At 43.0% G+C, this 18,190-nt stretch overlaps 1 protein-coding gene and 1 pseudogene across 2 annotated transcripts in view; one reads left to right on the forward strand and one right to left on the reverse strand.

Moving 5' to 3' along the window:
* Window positions 1–18,190, forward strand: part of CENPF (centromere protein F) — a 52,922-nt gene that overhangs the window by 8,583 nt on the left and 26,149 nt on the right. For both annotated transcript variants that reach the window (XM_053915925.1, XM_053915924.1), the window contains exons 4-10: window positions 919–1,040; window positions 1,938–2,029; window positions 3,893–4,187; window positions 5,321–5,514; window positions 11,728–11,853; window positions 13,757–13,885; window positions 15,226–15,348. In XM_053915925.1, the coding sequence (XP_053771900.1) occupies window positions 919–1,040; window positions 1,938–2,029; window positions 3,893–4,187; window positions 5,321–5,514; window positions 11,728–11,853; window positions 13,757–13,885; window positions 15,226–15,348 (1,081 nt within the window). The remainder of the gene's footprint in view (window positions 1–918; window positions 1,041–1,937; window positions 2,030–3,892; window positions 4,188–5,320; window positions 5,515–11,727; window positions 11,854–13,756; window positions 13,886–15,225; window positions 15,349–18,190) is intronic.
* On the reverse strand, window positions 1,585–1,694 carry LOC112299215 (small nucleolar RNA SNORA33; annotated as a pseudogene).

Below are 18,190 nucleotides of genomic sequence, written 5' to 3' on the forward strand. Positions count from 1 at the left end.
TTGGTTTGCTGAGTAGTCATTTTCAGCCCGTGCGTTGCTTCTTCTGAGATTGAATTTGGGGCTGGGGGAGCCGGGGCCCTCAGGCACTGTCTTCTCTCTCTCCTTTGAGGGCTGCGACCCTGCCAAAGAGAATGGTACTCATCAGCCATTCTATTAGGGTGTACTTTATATTTCTGTCCTAAGCTAAAGTCAGACATTAGAGACTTGCAAGAATTGAATCTTCCTCTAGGTTGTTTGACTCTGAAAGGTGTTCAGAACTTAAATGGGAGGGATATTCTATACATACATACAACATATAGCTTACTTCCCCCATTTCTTTGTAACTGTTTTCAGCCATATATTTATGCATTATGTTAACTTGATTTTTATATGTGTTTTTAAAATGTTACCTACACACACACACACACACACAAAATAAATAAATAAGTAAATAAATATCATAAATCACATGGTACAGAGATCAAGTCTGTGCTTTGTTCTGACCCCATAACGTAAGTATTGCCATCCGTTTTTGTGAGTTTTAGCTCATGCTTCAGAGATACCGGTTTTTCCCTATGTTTCTGAAGTTCTGGGTTCTTTTATGTTCCTGTCTCTCTCCTTGGCTTAGAATATAAAATTTAGTTGGAATATATCCCCAACCCCCCAACTCTTTCTTATCCTCTGTGTGGTTATTATAGATGTTTATTGTAGCCCTCAGGATGTTGTGATTAGTGGTTTATTTCTGTTTTCCTGACTAGTCTACGTCCCTTTAGAGACGGGTCACTGAGTTCATGTCTTCACGTGTGTTTGGGTAAAGGAAGTGGTGAGAATTCTGACATGGTGAGTTTTGTAAGCTTATGCCTGTCTGGGAACAGTATGGTGCTGCTCTTCTGTAGCTTTTGCTTTGATTTGGCATCCTCTCGTGTCCTTTTCTAACAGCTATAAATCTGAACTTGAAAGAAGCCAGAAAGCTGCACGGTCTGCAGATGTCTCTGGGAATGCATGTAACACACCACAAAAATTGTTTACAACTCCAATAACACCGAGTCAGTATTATGGCGGTAAGAAGTTTTCTCTTTCATATACATAGTTCTTCTAGTGAGATTTCAGTTCTGCCAAGGAAATGAGTTAATTCAGCTTTGAGCTCACTTTTTAATCGGGGCACTCAAAAAATGCAGCTACTTGCTGTGACATGTACAATGTACATCAGTTGAGCTCTATTGAGCAATCAGCTTAGTAAGACTGTAGTTTTCACTTAAATTTATTTCATTTTATTTTATTTATTTATTTTTAGAGACAGGGGAAGGGAGGGAGAAAGAGAGGGAGAGAAATATCAATGTGAGGTTGCCTCTCACATGCTCGCTGTTGGGGACCTGGCCCACAACCCAGGCATGTGCCCTGACCAGGAATCGAACCAGTGACCCTTTACTTTGCAGGCTGGCACTCAGTCCACTGAGCCACACCAGCCAGGGCTAAATTTCTTTTCTTTTCTTTTTTTTTTTTTTACTAACATTTAGAAATCTCACCTAGTTGTTAGCACCAGTTATAGTGAAGCTTTAAAAACTTAGCTCATGTCTTAGGAAAATGCGTCTCATCATGAAACTTTCTTGTAGCCATTTTCGGGGATCTTAATGACTTCAGTGTCTTTACACTTGCCAGCCTTTTCTGAATTTCTGCAGAAACACATTCAAATAAGCAGACTTATTGGCTGGCTTATCCTTTTCACTTTATCCTTCTGTGGTGTGTTTCAAAAATAATTCAATTTCAGAACATTCAAAACACCTGTGTTTCCATGGATTTTGATATTTGAAGAATTTGACCCATGTCTGTTGATCTAACTGAAATGTTCTTTCTGCTGTACTAAGATACTCATTTCTGAACTACCTTTGTAATGATTGATCTGTGAGTTCACAAAGTCAATGATCAATGTAAATCTGTATCTCCTTGTCTGTGTTTAGGTTCCAAATATGAAGATCTGAAAGAAAAATATAATAAAGAAGTGGAAGAACGGAAAAGATTAGAGGCAGAGGTGAAAGCCTTGCAGGCAAAAGTAAGTGAATTATGGGCCTTACAGCCGTGTGCGCTTGAGAAAGTGCTTTCGTACAGGCTCCAACAGCGGTAGAAGAAAATCTGCTTGACTTGGAGCGGGTGCATCTTTCTCACACTGAAAAAGTAAAGTTCCTCGTCCCTTGGTTATGATATTTCCTCCCTCCCTTCCTTCCTTCCTCCTCTCCTTCCTTCCTTCCCCCTTCCCACCCTCCCTCAGTCCCTCCATGGGCTGCTCGCCTATATACACCCTGATCGGGGATGGAACCTGCAGCCCAGGTATGTGCCCTGACTGGGAATTGAACCCACAGCCTTTTGGTGAATGGGACAACGCTCCAATCAACTGAGCCACTTAGCCAGGGCTGGTTATGATATTTCTTAATTTCCAAAACAGGTAAAGAGTGAATAAAATAGAGTGGGGAGATTCCTTTATCCCAATCATCTCCCCAATTCTCTTAAGTAAGTTGCCAACAAGGTTTTTAAACTCCATTTTGATGTGCATAAATGAGCAGAGAGAGGAGGATAAAGATATTTGCTTAATGTCAACAAAATAAACAAAATGCATGTTTTAGAAGCCCATCCCTCTTGTTTAGGGACTGACTCTGAAAATTCCTAGGATCTATAGAATTTTCCTTTCCATTTTTTTCTCCCATGATATTACTTGTTTAAAAAAATCCATTTGGGCTTTAATGGTGTACATCCACTAAACTAGAACTTGATAAGATAGCATAATTTCACAAAGAGTCAAAGGCCAAGTTTATAAGTAGATACCTTAGATATTGAGGCTCAGAAGCCTGTATTAGAGATTGAACAATTTTAATTCTTTTTGTGCCTTGAACCCTTGTTCTAGAGTCACCAGGGTTTTCATGGATGACAAAGGCATTGCTTATCAAGATGAATAAAAGTTAAACAATAACTTTCTAGTTCTTCCTAAAAATATCTTGTGCTTTGTTATCCAGTTCAGTCATTTGTAATAATTCTGCCCCTGGCCTTGGTTCCCAGAGTTATTTAGTGGAGGAACGTGAGTCCATAAACATTAAATCTCTCCCTGTGGCATGAAAAGCACTTAGGTAAAGAATGAAATGTAGCATCTCAAGCCATGTCTTGTCAGAATGCGGGTGGAAAAAAAAAGAGAAGAATTCAAGGCATTAGAAAATCCACAAATATCTATTATATAACATAAGATACCTTATAGGACATTTTGGCGGGACATGGTATGGTGGAAAGTGAGATTCTTGATAGAGTTCTTTAGGTTAATATTGAAAAAATTTTAAAAAAGATTTTATTCATTTACTTCTGGAGAGAGGATAAGGGGAAGGAGAAAGACAGGGGGAGAAACCTACATGTGTCAGACATCGAGTGATAGGTTGCCTCTCGCATGCCCGCAACCCAGGCATGTGCCCTGACTGGGAATCGAACCAGTGACCTTACGATTCCCAGGCCGGCACTCAAGCCACTGAGCCACACCAGCCAGGGCTGATATTGAATTTTGATTCTCTTTGTGCAAAGCTATGGAGGGTGGGGAGTTAGTGGTGACAAAGGGCGGGCAAAGGAAAATCAAATTTCATGATTCCAATTGGCACTTGCATGTTTAATGGAGTACTTGAGGGTTGTAGAATAAATACAAAACCTGAGCCCACATGGAACAGATTGGGCCTCAGCAGTACTGGCTTAACCCTTCAGTGCTGAGGTCTGACCATAAGAAAATCTCCCTGGGCCTTGGGACTTAACAGTTCCCTTGACTTGGAAGTTCTTTCCTGATAGCCAGTGGGAGTGCTCACCCGGTGACATGGCTTTATGTTCTGCTTGAAAAGAGTCTTGAATACTATGATTTCCAAAGGGCGCTAAAGAGTTTCTGTCTTTACAGAAAGCAAGCCAGGTTATTCCACAAAACACCATGAATCACCGGGACATCGCCAGACACCAGGCCTCGTCCTCTGTGTTCCCATGGCAACAAGAAAAGACGCCAAGTCGTCTGTCTTCCAATGCTCTACAAACTCCAATTAGGAGAGGTTTCTCTGCATCTCACTTTTTTGGGGAACAAGAAGCGACTCCGAGTAGTAGATCAACTTTGCAAGTAGGGCAAAGAGGTGCTGATAGCAGCTTCTGTAGTAATTCTAGCAGTTCTCAACTTTTGGATCAACTAAAAGCCCAGAATCAAGGTAATTTTTTGAGTGAAATCAGGTTTACATTTTCCTGAGATAATTTGAGGTCATTCCAGGCATTTTTAGTCCTAGAAAGTGCTTATGGGTTTTGTTAGCCACATCCGTGGTCAGCATCCCAGGCTGCTGATGTGGATATTCTGTCTTTTTGAGAATGAGAAAAGATACCACAATTTTGGAGGGTACCTTTATTTGTACTGATAAGCTGGGACCTTGAAGCTTTCAAAAGCAGGACGAATGCCTTTGACTTGTCCTTCCAGAAGCAGGGTGAGTAGGTTGGTTACAGTTGGCACTCCTCACACTTCTCTGGCTCCTTCTGTGTCCCATGAAACAAGCCTGTGTCCTGGCCACTTTTGGCCAGAGGTGTGGCATGTGTGCTCAGAACAGCTTTGCTCTCTGCAGCCAGCTTGTCCATATGGGAGCAAACCTGTGACCTTGGCCACTGTGCCACGCTGCAACTGACAGCCAAGGGTACCAGGTGGTGGTTTGCAATCCAGTCTGCAGACTAGGATCATTTCCAGTGCAATGATACATCCAAAATGACCATCGGTTTGCACTGGTGAGAACTGTCACACTGCCGGTGCCATGGTACCAATATTATGTCAGGGGGCGGGGGGCAACATTGAGAAAAAGTGTTGTGAACATTGGCAGTAGAGGAGGTTCACACTGCCTGAATCTTTGCTGGAGGTAAAGCTCCTGGAGGATGTGGGAGGGTGAAGTTTTCCCTGCTCATCACTTATTTCTTTGATGTCCCCAGAAAGCAAGTATCAGTCTGCCAGTGTGAGACCAAGCGCTGATTGAAATAAAGGTTTTATACGTGATGCACTTTTTGCAGCCTCAATCATATAATATTCACAATTTTAGAAAAGCATTTTCTTCCCCAAGTTTCTCTGTGATAACAAGAAAATTTGTTTCTCCTGCTTTCTACAAGACATTTGACTACAAATAACAATGGAGACTAAACATTGAAACTAAATCCAATTAAAGGAGCTTCTGTGTTGAATGTGAATTGACTTCTATTTGTGTGATCAAAGATTTCAGAGCAGAGTAACATAAATAATATATTCTGAATTTAGTTGTAAATTGTGATAAGTAGATGTTAATCGACGTGCGGGTTTTGTTTGTGATTTAAGAGCTAAGGAGCAAGATTGGCGAGTTGGAACTACAACTCCAAGGACACGAAAAAGAAATGAAAGTCCAAGTGAATCAGTCGCAAGAACTCCAGCTCCAACTGGAGAAAGCAAAAATGGAACTCAATGAAAAGGAGAAAGTTTTGCACAAAAGTAGGGCCGAACTGACAGCACAGTATGACCAGGCATCAACCAAGGTACTTGACTTTTCATGAGTTTTAGAAAAATGTCCACTTTTGTCTGTGCAATTTCTGGGAAAGCATACTTGACGCTTACATTTAGGAGATAAATGATGTACTGAACCTTATCCATATGTTCCAGGCAGTACTGGTGCCGTAGAAGCAGTAAGTTCTTTTAGAGTTGGGCAGATCAGAGGTCAGTCCTAGATGCACGTTTCCCAGCCAAGGGCCTTGAGCAGATCCTTCACCTGTGACATGTCAGAGGGTGAGATTAAAGGTCACGGATATGCAGCACCTGGCACATTTTCTGGCCCATAGAAGAGACTTCAAGTCATGGAGCTTTAATAGACGTTTAGGAATTATGATAGAATGTAATTGATCATCTCTTGAGATGCAGTCTCCATTTAGTCATAGAGCTCCAATGTAGGCCTATTATTGAGAAGTTAATTTAGGAGGGTTTGGGGGGGATGGTTGCTGCTTCAGCCCTGAACTATCTCTCTACTCTTCTGTTTTTCCTATTCATTTGTTCACGGACTCATTTGACAAACACGAGTAGACTGCCGACTGTGTCAGGCCCTCTTCTAGACCTAGGGATGGGGCACTGAGGGATCAGACAGCAGTCATTGCCCTTGTGGAACTTCATCCTACTGAGGGTAGGACATTGATGTGGAGGTCACAGACAGCATGGTGCATTGAGGACAAGGGCAGGGAAAAATGAATTATCTTCTCGGACCACCCGTACTTATTTGACGTCTCCTGGACCTAATCTCTCTCTGAGCCCAGGCTCCTTCTGCTCGGCACACTCACCTCCTGCAACGCCCTTGCCCTGCTTCTCTTCCTGTGAGTCCTTCCCTCTGCTCTTGATGCAGTGGGATCTTTGCTGCAGGCAGCCCTGTGTTTGTGTTCCAGCCCCGGGGTTCCCACACTGGGCTCATTGTCAGAATCACAGAGAACCGTGCAAATCTAATCCTGTTAGGCTTCAGGAATTGACCTCTAACAGACTCTAGGAATGTCTAAGACAGAAGGTAAAAACCAATGTGGTATCTACACCTACCTCTATGTCCAATTTATTTCTTATGGGCATATTTCCTCTGTCTTGTAAAAGAAATAATCTTTTAAATTTTAAGATAATTGAAGATTCATCCTTAGTTTTATGGAATAATGCCTTGTCGCTACTGCTTTTTAAATATTGGCATGAGCTTTGCGTCCTTGGAATAAGCCCTGCTTGCCATGGTGTACAATCTTTAGATACAGTTGTGAATTTTCTTTGCTAAGAATTTGTTCAGGATTTTTGTGTCTATATGGATGAGGGATATTGGTCAGCTATTTCCTTTTTCTTCTTTTTTTTTTTTGTCTTTGGTATTTGTATCAGAGATCATTACAATAACATTAACTCCATAAAATGAACTGGGAAGGATTTCTTCCTCTTCTCCCTTTTGATGAGTTTGTGTAGCATTTGTGTTATTTCTTTATAAATTTTGTAGAGGCCTCGAGATCTCTCTTTTGTGAGTTATAAAATTATGAATTTAACTTTAAAATAAAGACATTGCTATTAAAGTGACTTATTTCCTATTGAATGAGTTGGGATAGTTTCTGTTTCTAGAGGGAACTCATTCATTTCACCTAAAGTGTCAAATTCCCGTATGTGGAGATTTCTGCAGTATTTCCTAATTCTCTGATGCCTGTGTGTCAGGTGGTTCTCTGACATTTGTGTCTCCTCTTTTTTCTCATTGTCTATCTTCTTAGAGATTTGCCAGTGTCGTTGTTCTTTTATTGATTTTTCTAACAAACCAACTCTTTGGTTCATTGTTTCTCTTATTTTTCTGTTCTCAGTTTCATTGATTTTCCTTCGATCATTTTCATTTCCTGCTTTGGGTTAGTTTCTTCTTGTTTTCCTAGGTCGTTGAGGTGGGGAATTTAGATGATCAGTCTGAGGCATTTCTTCTTTTCTCAAGGACACATTTAATGCTATGTAGTTCCCTCTCAGTCCTGCTTTAACACTGTTCTACCAGTTTGGATATATTGCATTTTACATTTTATTCTATTCAATGCATTTCATGTTTTTTCCTTTGACCCATGTATTCTTTAGAAATAATTTGTTTAGCTTCCAAGTGTTTGGAGATTTTCCTCTTTCCGTTAATGGTTTCTCGTTTGACTCCATTATGTGCAGAGAACATAGTCTAGGATTGCCAATCTTTAAAACTTGTGCAGGTTTGTTTCATGGCCCAGGCTATGGTCGACCTTGATATGTGTTTCATGGGCACTTGGAAAAAAATGTATATTGTCATTGGGTCACGTGTTCTAAATGGATTATCTCCTGTTGTTTCATGGTATTGTGGAATTCTAAACCCTTGCTGATTTTCTGGCTAGGCCTAGCATTTGTTGAGAAGGGGCTGTTGAAAGCACCCCTTCATTGTTCCTTTGTTTATTGTCCCTTTCAGTGTTATCAGCTTTCCCTTCCCACATTCTGTAGCTCCATGGTGAGGTGCAGATACATTTAGGACTGCTGTGTCCTGTGGGTGGATTGGCCCCTGTAGAGCACCCCTTGTGTCTCCGGTCATTTCCTGCATTCTGAAACCTACCGTGTCTGACAGTCATAGAGCCACTTTGGCTTTCTGTTGGTTAACGTTGCTATGATATGTTTCCTTCTGCTTTTTACTATCAGCTTGTTTATATTATCATACTTGAAGTGCGTTTGATGTAGACAGCATACATTTGGTCTATTTTTTAATCCACTCTTTGGCTATCTTTTAATTAGTGAATTTAGACTATTTACACCTATAATCATTGATAGGCCAAGTCTGCCATCTTATTTTTTGTTTTCTATTTCTTTTCATTTTTTGTCTGTTTTCTTTCTTCCTGCTTTTCTGAGGGTTTGCTGCATGTATTTTGAAATTCCATCATTCTTTAGCTGTAGCGTTTTTGAATGTATTTTTTGGTAAAGCCTTTATAGTGCTTTTCTGGGCATTCTGTAATGAGTACACCCAGCTTATCACAGTCTGTTGGTGTTGTCATTCTATCAGCTGTAATAAATTATACAAAATTAACTTCTCTTCATTTGTTATCTTATTGTATTTCTAATGGGATATTAAGTATTTTCTCTACATATATGTGGAATTATATCCAACAGTATTTTCAATTTGACTGTCAAACACAGTTTAGAAAACTGAACAGGAGAAGGAAAGCCTATTATATTGATATATACTCCCTTCCTCTTCTTTCCCGGTTCCTTTCCAATTTCCTCCTTTCATTATTTCCTGTGTAGAGAACTTCCTTTAACTGCTCTGCCGGCCACAGATTGTCTTAGTTTTCCTTTCTCTGAGAATGTCTTGCTTTCCTGGTCATTCCTGGAAGGTATGGCCTCAGGGTGTTAATAGTACCCCTCAAGTTTTCCCCTTGGGCCCCAAGTCGGCAGTCAATCTGTCTCCTCTCCGTTCAGAGCTTTCCGATGCCTGTTTTGATACAATGTCCAGAATTTCTAGTTGTTCTTGATGGGAGGAATAGGGAAATGTACATCTATTTGTCTTTCTGAATGTGGTAGTCTGGGTTCATTTTGAGACGTTCTCCTAGTGCAGTGCTTTGCACAGAGAGATTCTTGAGAAGGTCCGATGAGATGGAGGAGGGTGCAGTGGAGTGTCAAAGGGACCCTGGCCAGCCTTGATCAGTATATGTATTGTCGTGTACAGTGTGAGTTGGTTTTTCTAGTTAGATAGACTTGGATTTGAGTTCTGGCTCGGCCACATCCCAGTTGTATTGCTTTTGGAGCGATTCACTTCTGAGCCTCAGTTGCCTAATCGATAAAATGCTGTTAATACAGCCTGTGTCATAGGATTGCTGTAGACATTGCAGTAATTTCCATGAAGGCCAAACACAGTGCTTGGAACCGGGGAACTTATATTGATGTTAGTAGTTATTGTGACACTGAACTCTTTGTCTATTCAGCTCATTTTCAGTTGCATTCCCGCCAGCTCAGTCCTTCCCCTGGCTAAGAACCATACTTACCCTCTCACATGCTGTGTTGTTGGTTGGATGTGACAGGAACACTCTCGGTCCTTGTTCTAGCTCACATACCTGCTGAAGTCTCTTCCTGCTGCGTCAGGAATCCTGATATCTGAGCAGGACAGTGCTGAGTGCTGAGAACACAGCTCTGTTCTCTTTCCCTTCGCTGTCCCTGCAGGGTCTTCAGACTTGTTCGCTCACAGCTTTATGGATTTCATTTGTCCCTGAGCTACGATCCATCTAACTGAACATTGGGTCTACCTGTCCCTGTCTTGCCTGCAAGGACACTATGGCCTTGCCAAATATGCTGCCGAAGTCAAGTTATGCACTGTTCACGCTCTTCCCTGAGCTACCCCCAGAATCACCTGTTAAGGGAAATGGAGCTCACTGAACCGAAGCCAATGCCGTGTTCCTCAGTGGACATCTGCTGTGTCCATACGCTTCTTTCCAAGCATTTACGAGCCACGCGGGACACAAAGCTGTTCGACTCACGTAGAAACAAAGTCATAGGGCTTGCAGCCAGCCTGGGGTTCAGCACCCGCAGTGTACAGGTGACAACCTCAGGCCCAGATGCTGAGTGCCAGGGTCCTGTGCTGCCTGTGGTCAGGGACTCGAGCCCTGGACACTCTTTCGGAATGTTATGGCACATCATGACTCCTCATGGTCAGCTCCTCTGTCGTGATTGTGCATCATCAATATCAGGATGTCATTTTTAAAATTGTAAATCAAGTGAAAATAAAACCTCCTGAAAGGTCATGTTTAACCCACTGTTGCTAGGAAGAAAAAAATGTTGATTCAGCCATCCTTTCATGGAATGAGTTGCAGTTGGAAGAGGGGCCAGCAGAGGGGGCCAAGGGCTCATTCATCTAGTACAGCATGTGTGGGTTTTTTCCCGACTTTTGCTGACATCCCAAATTCTGGTCCAGGGGGGCAGTGATTTCCATGTGAATTGTTTACTGCTGTATCCCCAGTACCTAGCACGTTGTTGGACATCTAGCAGCCATACAATCAATGTTTACTGTATTCATACCTATTATAAACAATTTCTTGTAGTACTTTTCCTTGGGGATTGAAAAATTGAAGAAAATGAAGGGTAATGACAAAGGTGTCTTAAAGTCCAAAGCAGTGGACATTAATTTGAACCCCTGGGTCAATATTTTCTGTTTTGAAATTGACATTTTTAAATTTCTGATATTTATAAAACCACATAGTCACTGACGACCAGCTTTGCTCTTTAAATCTTTGCTTAGTTAGTGATTGGTGTTTGACTGGCATTCTCGCAAGGTATTCCATAGTGTTTGCTTTTCCAATGAGTTTTCTGTGAAATTCCTAATATTTGTAATAGTTCTCACTGAGACTATGAGGAGTCTCGGGAGAATACATCAGTAGAGGCATTTGCCCAATTGGGGCGCTTTTCCTTCTGGGCCAGGCAGTTCTCTCCCACCCACAGGACCCGCTCTGACTCCTCCCTGGGTTTTCAGGGTTGTTTTGTGGGTGCAGTTTCAGGATGTGGGCACCACGGGGAAGAGAGAGGAGTGGGTTTCAGCACGTGAAGATTTCAGACCGTTTGGTTCCAATTAGCTTGAGAAGAGCATCCACAGTTTTGATGTAGTTCATGCTTAAAGGACAATTTTAAGGAAGCTTGGCTCTGTGAAAAGGCAAAAGAAGGTTTTTGGTGCCGCTCATGGCAGCTTGGTTAAAAACCCTGTGTGGTATTCTCTGGAGGACTGTGCACCTCCAGAAATTTAAAATGGCAAAGTGGGGGCATGGTGGAAAGAAGCCTTTTACTAATTACAGTTTGTCACAGAATGTATTATCCTCGACCCAGACTACCCCTTGAGAGTAATGGGGTACTACCCCTCTGATTATTTGACGGCCTGTAACGGCCACGACCATCACTGCATTTTAATGTGACCCATGTGGCGAAACGTTGGAAGAACCTGCCTTCAGACACACCAAGTTCTTTTATAGTGGAAATCAGGACGTATTTAAGTGATCTAAGCCTTTACATTGTTGCTCTTATCTCCCAAAGATAAATGCTCTGTGTACTAAAATAATTACTGTGTTTTTCCTGTATGGCTAATAGTTAAACCCAACTTTTTATGAAGTAAAAATGTCAAAACACAATAGTAAACTTGAACCAGAACTTGGGACGAATTTTCCTAATGTCGAAAATATGATTTCTTTCCTTGAACACTTTGTTTTGTATTGTGCCTTTTTATTTGTTGTTAGTGTACTGCATTGGAACAAAAACTGAAAAAATTGACTGAAGATTTGAGCTGTCAGCGACAGAATGCAGAAACTTCCAGATGTTCTCTGGAACAGAAACTCAAGGAAAAAGAAAAAGAATTTCAAGAGGTAAGGTGCAGAGGTCCATGCGGCGTTTGTCTGCGGTGTCCCAGTGTCCTCACGGGAGAGGAGGAGCTGTGGCAGGTCATCGTTTGGGAAGTTCTGCTAGGGCAATGCTGGGTGAGGAAAAGGTCCCTGTGTTTCCCTTCACACTCTGAGTCTTTCAGGTTTGGATTGGAGAAGCAACTAGCACTCAGAATGTTCCTTTTCATCCATGTCTTCTGATTTGTTTGAGATTGTTGTTCACAGTGGAAAGAGGTCCCATCTCTTCCTTTGAACCCTTTTGGTTGTGAAGGAAATTGCATGACATTCTCTGTCTGCTTTGAAAGCCTGAGGGTTGGCAAGTACGTTAGAACTGTAGTCAGTGAAGCAAGTGGGGAAAGACGATGGCAGACGGGTTATGGCTGAGGATGGTCCTCAGGAGGGACAGCTGCCGGTGCCAGGTGAGTTGGCCTGACAGTGTGTCTGGTGGGTGAGGGTCTGTGGACTTCCAGTGAGAGTGAGTGCAGACTGGAGCTCGTCTGGGTCCGACACAGCCTCACATAGGCACCGAGCTGTCCATTCCTCTATGGTGTTTCTCACAGAACGACTTCCACACAGTAGGCAACATGCAGAGAATTACCCAGAAGGAAGTCATTCTGCCTCCTGGAGGAACTATCACCAACTGTGCACTTCAATATGTTTGAATTTAATTAATGTTCTGCTTTCATTCTGGCTGACATTTAGTATTCTATTAGTTTCCGGTGGATAGCCTAGCAGTTAGAGACTTACATCACTTACAGACTGATCCCCTGGGAAAACAAGTATTGAAACATGGCAGCTATTATTTCTGGAACAAATGAGATACCATGCATTCTGCTAGTTCCTGGGTGAAAGAAGGGACTTATGACTGTGGGTTTTATAGTGGTTTTCAACCAGGGTGAATTTGTTTTAACCTCATCTGAGGACACACCCATTGATTTAGAGAGAGGGGAAGGGAGGGAGAGAGAAAGAGAGGAGAGAAACATCCATGTGAGAGAGAAACACAGATAGGTTGCTTCTTGCATGTGCCCTGATCAGGCACCGAAACCATAACCCGAGCACATGCCCCATCCGGGAATTGAACCTGTGACCCTGTAGTTCACAGGATGATGCTCCAACCAACTGAGTTACTCTACCCAGAGCAACTGGGGTAATTTTTTTTTCTTCCCAGAGGATATTTAGCAATATCTGGAGGCATTTTTTACTGTCACAATTGGGATAGGGGCGTGGGGGGCTACCAGCATTTAGTGGCTAGGGGCCAGGATGCTGGTAAACATCCTATAATACAGGACAGTCCTTTAGAGAAAGGCATTGTCCCCAGCCCAAAATATGATTAGTGCCAAGCTGCTAGTACCTGGTGTAGCACTAGGGTGATAGGAAAAAAAAAAAACAGACCCAAGACCCAGTAACAACCAAAAACACACAAGCACACTTACACGTCAAAGGAACAGTGACTGCAAATGTTACTCTGGTGTCCTTATGCGATTATCCAAGTTCGTTGGTGACACATACTTTGCATCATTGTCAATCTGAAGTGCTGTATGGAATTTGTTTTTACAGTCCAGTTTTGAGTGTGTTTGATTTCTCAGCTAAACTGTGACAGTTGCAGCTCAGCTGTACTCCCTTTGCCCCTGGATACTTCAAACAGAGGTGACTGATTTCAGAATGGTGGTGTGGTCAACAGGTGGACTCCTTTCCGGGCCCTCAGAGACCAGGATTGGATGACTGGGACCTGTATTCAGGCTGATGATGTTTTTCACCCAGTGGATGGTCCGCTAGGCTCCCTGTTGTCTCTGGCTCCATCACTGCAAACCCTATGGGACGACTGTGTCACCCTGGAACCTCCCTGTGGACCATCATCAGTACTAAGAGTGTGTCTTTTGCTTTTCAGGAGCTTTCCCGTCAACAGCACGCCTTCCAAATCTTGGACCAAGAGAGCTCGCAGGCGAAAGGCAGACTCACTCAGGAGCTACAGCAGACCAAGAATGCTCGCAACATCCTGCAGGCAGAGCTGGATAAAGTAGGCGCTCCTCACTTCATCCCCTCTCCTTGTCCTTGGACACGTTAGTTCTGTCCCGCAGCAGACCTGGGATGCTTTGGAGGGAATAATGCTCCAGCCTCACACTCCTTACTGCTAAGCAGGAGAACAGACGGAACCTGTCTGGGTCTGGCTTCTCCTTCCTGGAGAAGAGGACAGTGATTGAGTCAGAGAGTGAGGAGTGAGGTTCTCAGATGTCAGGGTCTGTGGAGCTCTCTGACATTCTGGTTCTTGGTCAGATCACTGGGTGGGATGTCACCAGGTGGGAGCTCTCCCAAGTCATGTGTGCCCTGCAAGTGTCAAAGCACTGAAAATTGTCACCTTATTGTTTAGCACTCACTTCAAAACTGATGTCGTCCAGCTGTGTGACTTTAGGTTTTCTCTCTGTGGTGATGGCTCCCGTGCTCATATCTCCGGCCAGGGCATCGGTCCTGAACTTGGGACTCACCAGTGTGTGTCTGACATTTCCGCTCGGCATTTCTAACAGGCGTCTCACACTTCCCATGTTCGTACTGGAACCCCAGCTGTCTGTTCAGACCTGGTCTTCCCTTTGTCTTTGTCATCCCAGGAAATGTCAACTGTGCTCTTCCCATGGCTCAGGCCAAGTGCTCCCTTCAACCTCAACTCTCCTTTTCCCCTCATACCTCAAAGACTTTCATTACAACTCTGCCAAGTCTACCTTCGTGTATTTATATGTGCGCCCATGTGTGTATGGGTATATATGTGTGTGCACATGTAGATTTCTGTGCATGTGTGTATGGGTGTGTGTGTGTACATTATATATATCATGTTTAAACTCTTGTGTTGAAACACCATCTATATAGAATAAGTGGTTAATGGTAAATGATTATTGGGCATGCTCTCTTATATCCGTTATGTGTCGGGGTAGAGTGTCGTCAACTACCCCAGAAACCCTTCCTGTGCTACATACTTCCTTTCTGAGAACACACCTGGTTTTACCTCTGTCTGTCTTTTCTATGAAATGTGACTACTTTCAGCACCTCTATGGCTGTGTCACGTCCCAGATTGTATCGTCTCCTGCCTGGGTTACTGTTCTTGCCTCCTACTTGTCTCCCTGCTTTGCACTTCTTCCTCAGTCTCTTTACAACCAGGGGCCAGATGGATCTTAACGGGGCAAATCACATCATGTCACTCTGCTGAGAAACCTGCGATCGCGCCTGGACTCTGTCAGAGCAAGAGTCTCAAGCCACCTAGAGGGCCTCAGTCTTTTCTTTAGTGACGTTTGTATTATAGAAGGAGACGTGATGATTTACAAAGTAAACAACAGAAAACTAAACTTGGCCTCGTTTTTCTCTCTGTAGGTCACATCAGGAAAGCACCAGCTGGAAAGAGAATTGGAAGAGTTGAAGCAACATTTGGGCCGAACCGAACAAGCCTTACAGGCGAGTCAGACCACGGAAAATGAGCTGAGGAGGAGCAGTGAGGTGAGTGAGGAGCAGAGAGGAGTCTTTTTTTTTTTTTTTTTTAAAGGCACACTTTTTTATTATTGTTTATTCTATTACAGTTGTATCAATTTTTCTACCTTTGCTCTCCTCCACCCAGCCTACCCCTGCTCCCCAATCAATCCCCACACCACTGACCATATCCATGCATCATGCAGACATGTTCTTGACTAGTCCCTTCTCCTTCTTTCCACCATTCCCCCCTCTCCCCTCCCCTCTGGCAGCTGCAGTCTGTTCCATGTTTCCATGTCTATGCTTCTACTTTTCTCATTAGTTTATTTTGTTCATTAGATTCTTCTTTTTTTTTTTTTAATTTTTATTGTTATTCAATTACAGTTGTATGCCTTTTCTCCCCATCCCTCCACCCCACCCCAGCTGAACCCACCTCCCTCCCCCACCTCCATCCTCCCCCTTGGTTTTGTCCATGTGTCCTTTATAGTAGTTCCTGTAATCCCCTCTTCCCACTGTCCCCGGCCCCCCCCACCCCCCCGCCCTGGCTATTGTTAGATTGTTCTTAACTTCAGTGTCTCTGGTTATATTTTGTTTCCTTTTTTCTTTTGTTGATTATGTTCCAGTTAAAGGTGAGATCATATGGTATTTGTCCCTCACCGCCTGGCTTATTTCACTTAGCATAATGCTCTCCAGTTTCATCCATGCTGTTGCAAAGGGTATAAGCTCCTTCTTTCTCTCTGCTGACTAGAATTCCATTGTGGAAATATACCATAGTTTTTGGATCCACTCATTTGCTGATGGGCACTTAGGTTGCTTCCAGTACTTGGCTATTGTAAATTGTGCTGCTATGAACATTGGGGTGCACAGGTTCTTTTGGATTGGTGTTTCAGGGTTCTTAGGGTATAATCCCAGCAGCGGAATTGCTGGGTCAAAGGGCAGTTCCATTTTTAGTTTTCTGAGGAAATTCCATATTGTTTTCCACAGTGGCCTCACCATTGTGCATTCCCACCAACAGTGCACTAGGGTTCCCTTTTCTCCGCATCCTCTCCAACATTTGTTTGTGGATTTGTTTATGTTGGCCACTCTGACTGGTGTGAGATGGTACCTCATTGTGGTTTGAATTTGCATCTCTCTGATGGCTAGTGATGCTGAGCATCTTTTCATATGTCTCTGGGCCCAGAGAGGAGTCTTTATCAGCTTCTGTTCAGGATGCAGTTACAGAGAATGTCTACACCGTTTTTTAGTAGGTTGTCTCGACCACATCATCTTCTATTTTATTTGTCACAATTACTTATGAACTACTTGGAATATAACCTATGACATAGAACATGGTGCTTTTTTTTTTCCACTTTCTGATTTAATTACTCTTTACAGGAATCATAGGACAATATGACATGTATTTAAGAAGATATAGTAGTCTTTTGATAAAAGATTGTTTTAGACCAGCTGGGAGGTGGGAGAATGTAAGAAAGCAAGGTGTTTTCTAAATGGAAAGAAACAAAATTGGTGATGGGAAGGGGGATATAATTTAAATCCTTTTCAGAGGGTTGGCTTTTGAGTCATCAAATATTAAAATCCTGGCGGAAAGTCAGCGATTTAAATGAGCAAAAGTAAATGTCAGATGAAGAGGATTTAGCTTTCAAATTCTTATGAAAACATCAAGTAATTGTAAGTTATGTGACTCTGGCCTCACAAGTCAACATTAGCCTGTGTGTTGAGCACGGTTGCAGTGTCTTTGTAGATTCGCTGTAGGGCGACACTGACGTTGCTCCCACTGAGAGGATTTTATTGGTAACTTTAATGTGGCTTCTCTCTGAGTCTATTTAGTGGCCTAGAGTTTAGTAGAAAGGGCTTAATTAAGAGCCATTTAGGGACACTCAAGAGAGTGAAACCAACTGGGTAGAACCATGAAACAGCGCTGTAATATCAAGAAGCCCAGCAGAAGAGTAGAAGATTCTCGTCCATCTTATGTCACAGGAAGGCCCTGGCCAAGGGGTTCTGCAGGTTGGAGCATGGTCAACACACCAAAAGGTTGTGGGTTCGATCCCCAGTTGGGGCTTGTAGAGGCCGCAAGTGATCGATGTTTTTCTCTCACATTGATGTTTCTCTTTCTCTCTTCCTCTTCCTCTTTCTCTAAAACCAATAAACATCTTCAGGTGAGGATTTAAAAAAAAGTCACAGGAAGGAAAACTTTTCAAGGTGTTCTTGAAATATGTGGCAGTCACTTTCTAGACTGTAATGATTGTCTTTAAAAACTGCTCTACAAAGAACAGTTATTTGTGCAGGTGAGGAGAGTAGAAATGCACTCAAGCCCCGTCTTTGAAGAGCGTAGCATCATTGTAAAGTCAGAGCATCTGACGTAGCAAACAAGTGACTGCCAACAAGCCGGCCTCAGAGGGGTTGTACCGCTGGAGACAGGAGGCTGCAGTCCCAGCAACTCGAGAGGAAGGAAGCTTCCTTTCAGATGATGGTTTATTTCATCAGTGAACGCTTTAAAATGGAAGTGTTTTGTTTCAACAAAACAAATGTTTGCCTTTTGGCCAGTGGGGAGCAACCAACAGATGCTTTGGCTAACATATCCACAAGCAGACTGGCACCGAATTCTTTGCGCTGCGAGCTTCCCTTTCAGCCAGGCAGTCTCCCGCAACTCCGCTGGCTGCCTGGTGGAAGCTTTTGTAAAAGCAGTTGTCTGGTTCAGAGGGTTCAAAGGCTTTTCAAAGGGTCTGTTTGGCCAAGGCCCGGCAGTGGGCTGGGCACGGTCTTGCAGGTGATTCCAAAGGTCGTGCATCCCCACAGAGTCTGGTGGGTCAGTTGTGCTGTCCGTGCTGAACTTGCCTCGACTGACTTCAGTGCCCACCTTGTTGCACTTCCA

This window comes from Desmodus rotundus, chromosome 12 (genome assembly GCF_022682495.2).
Source record: "Desmodus rotundus isolate HL8 chromosome 12, HLdesRot8A.1, whole genome shotgun sequence".
Lineage (NCBI taxonomy): Eukaryota > Metazoa > Chordata > Mammalia > Chiroptera > Phyllostomidae > Desmodus > Desmodus rotundus.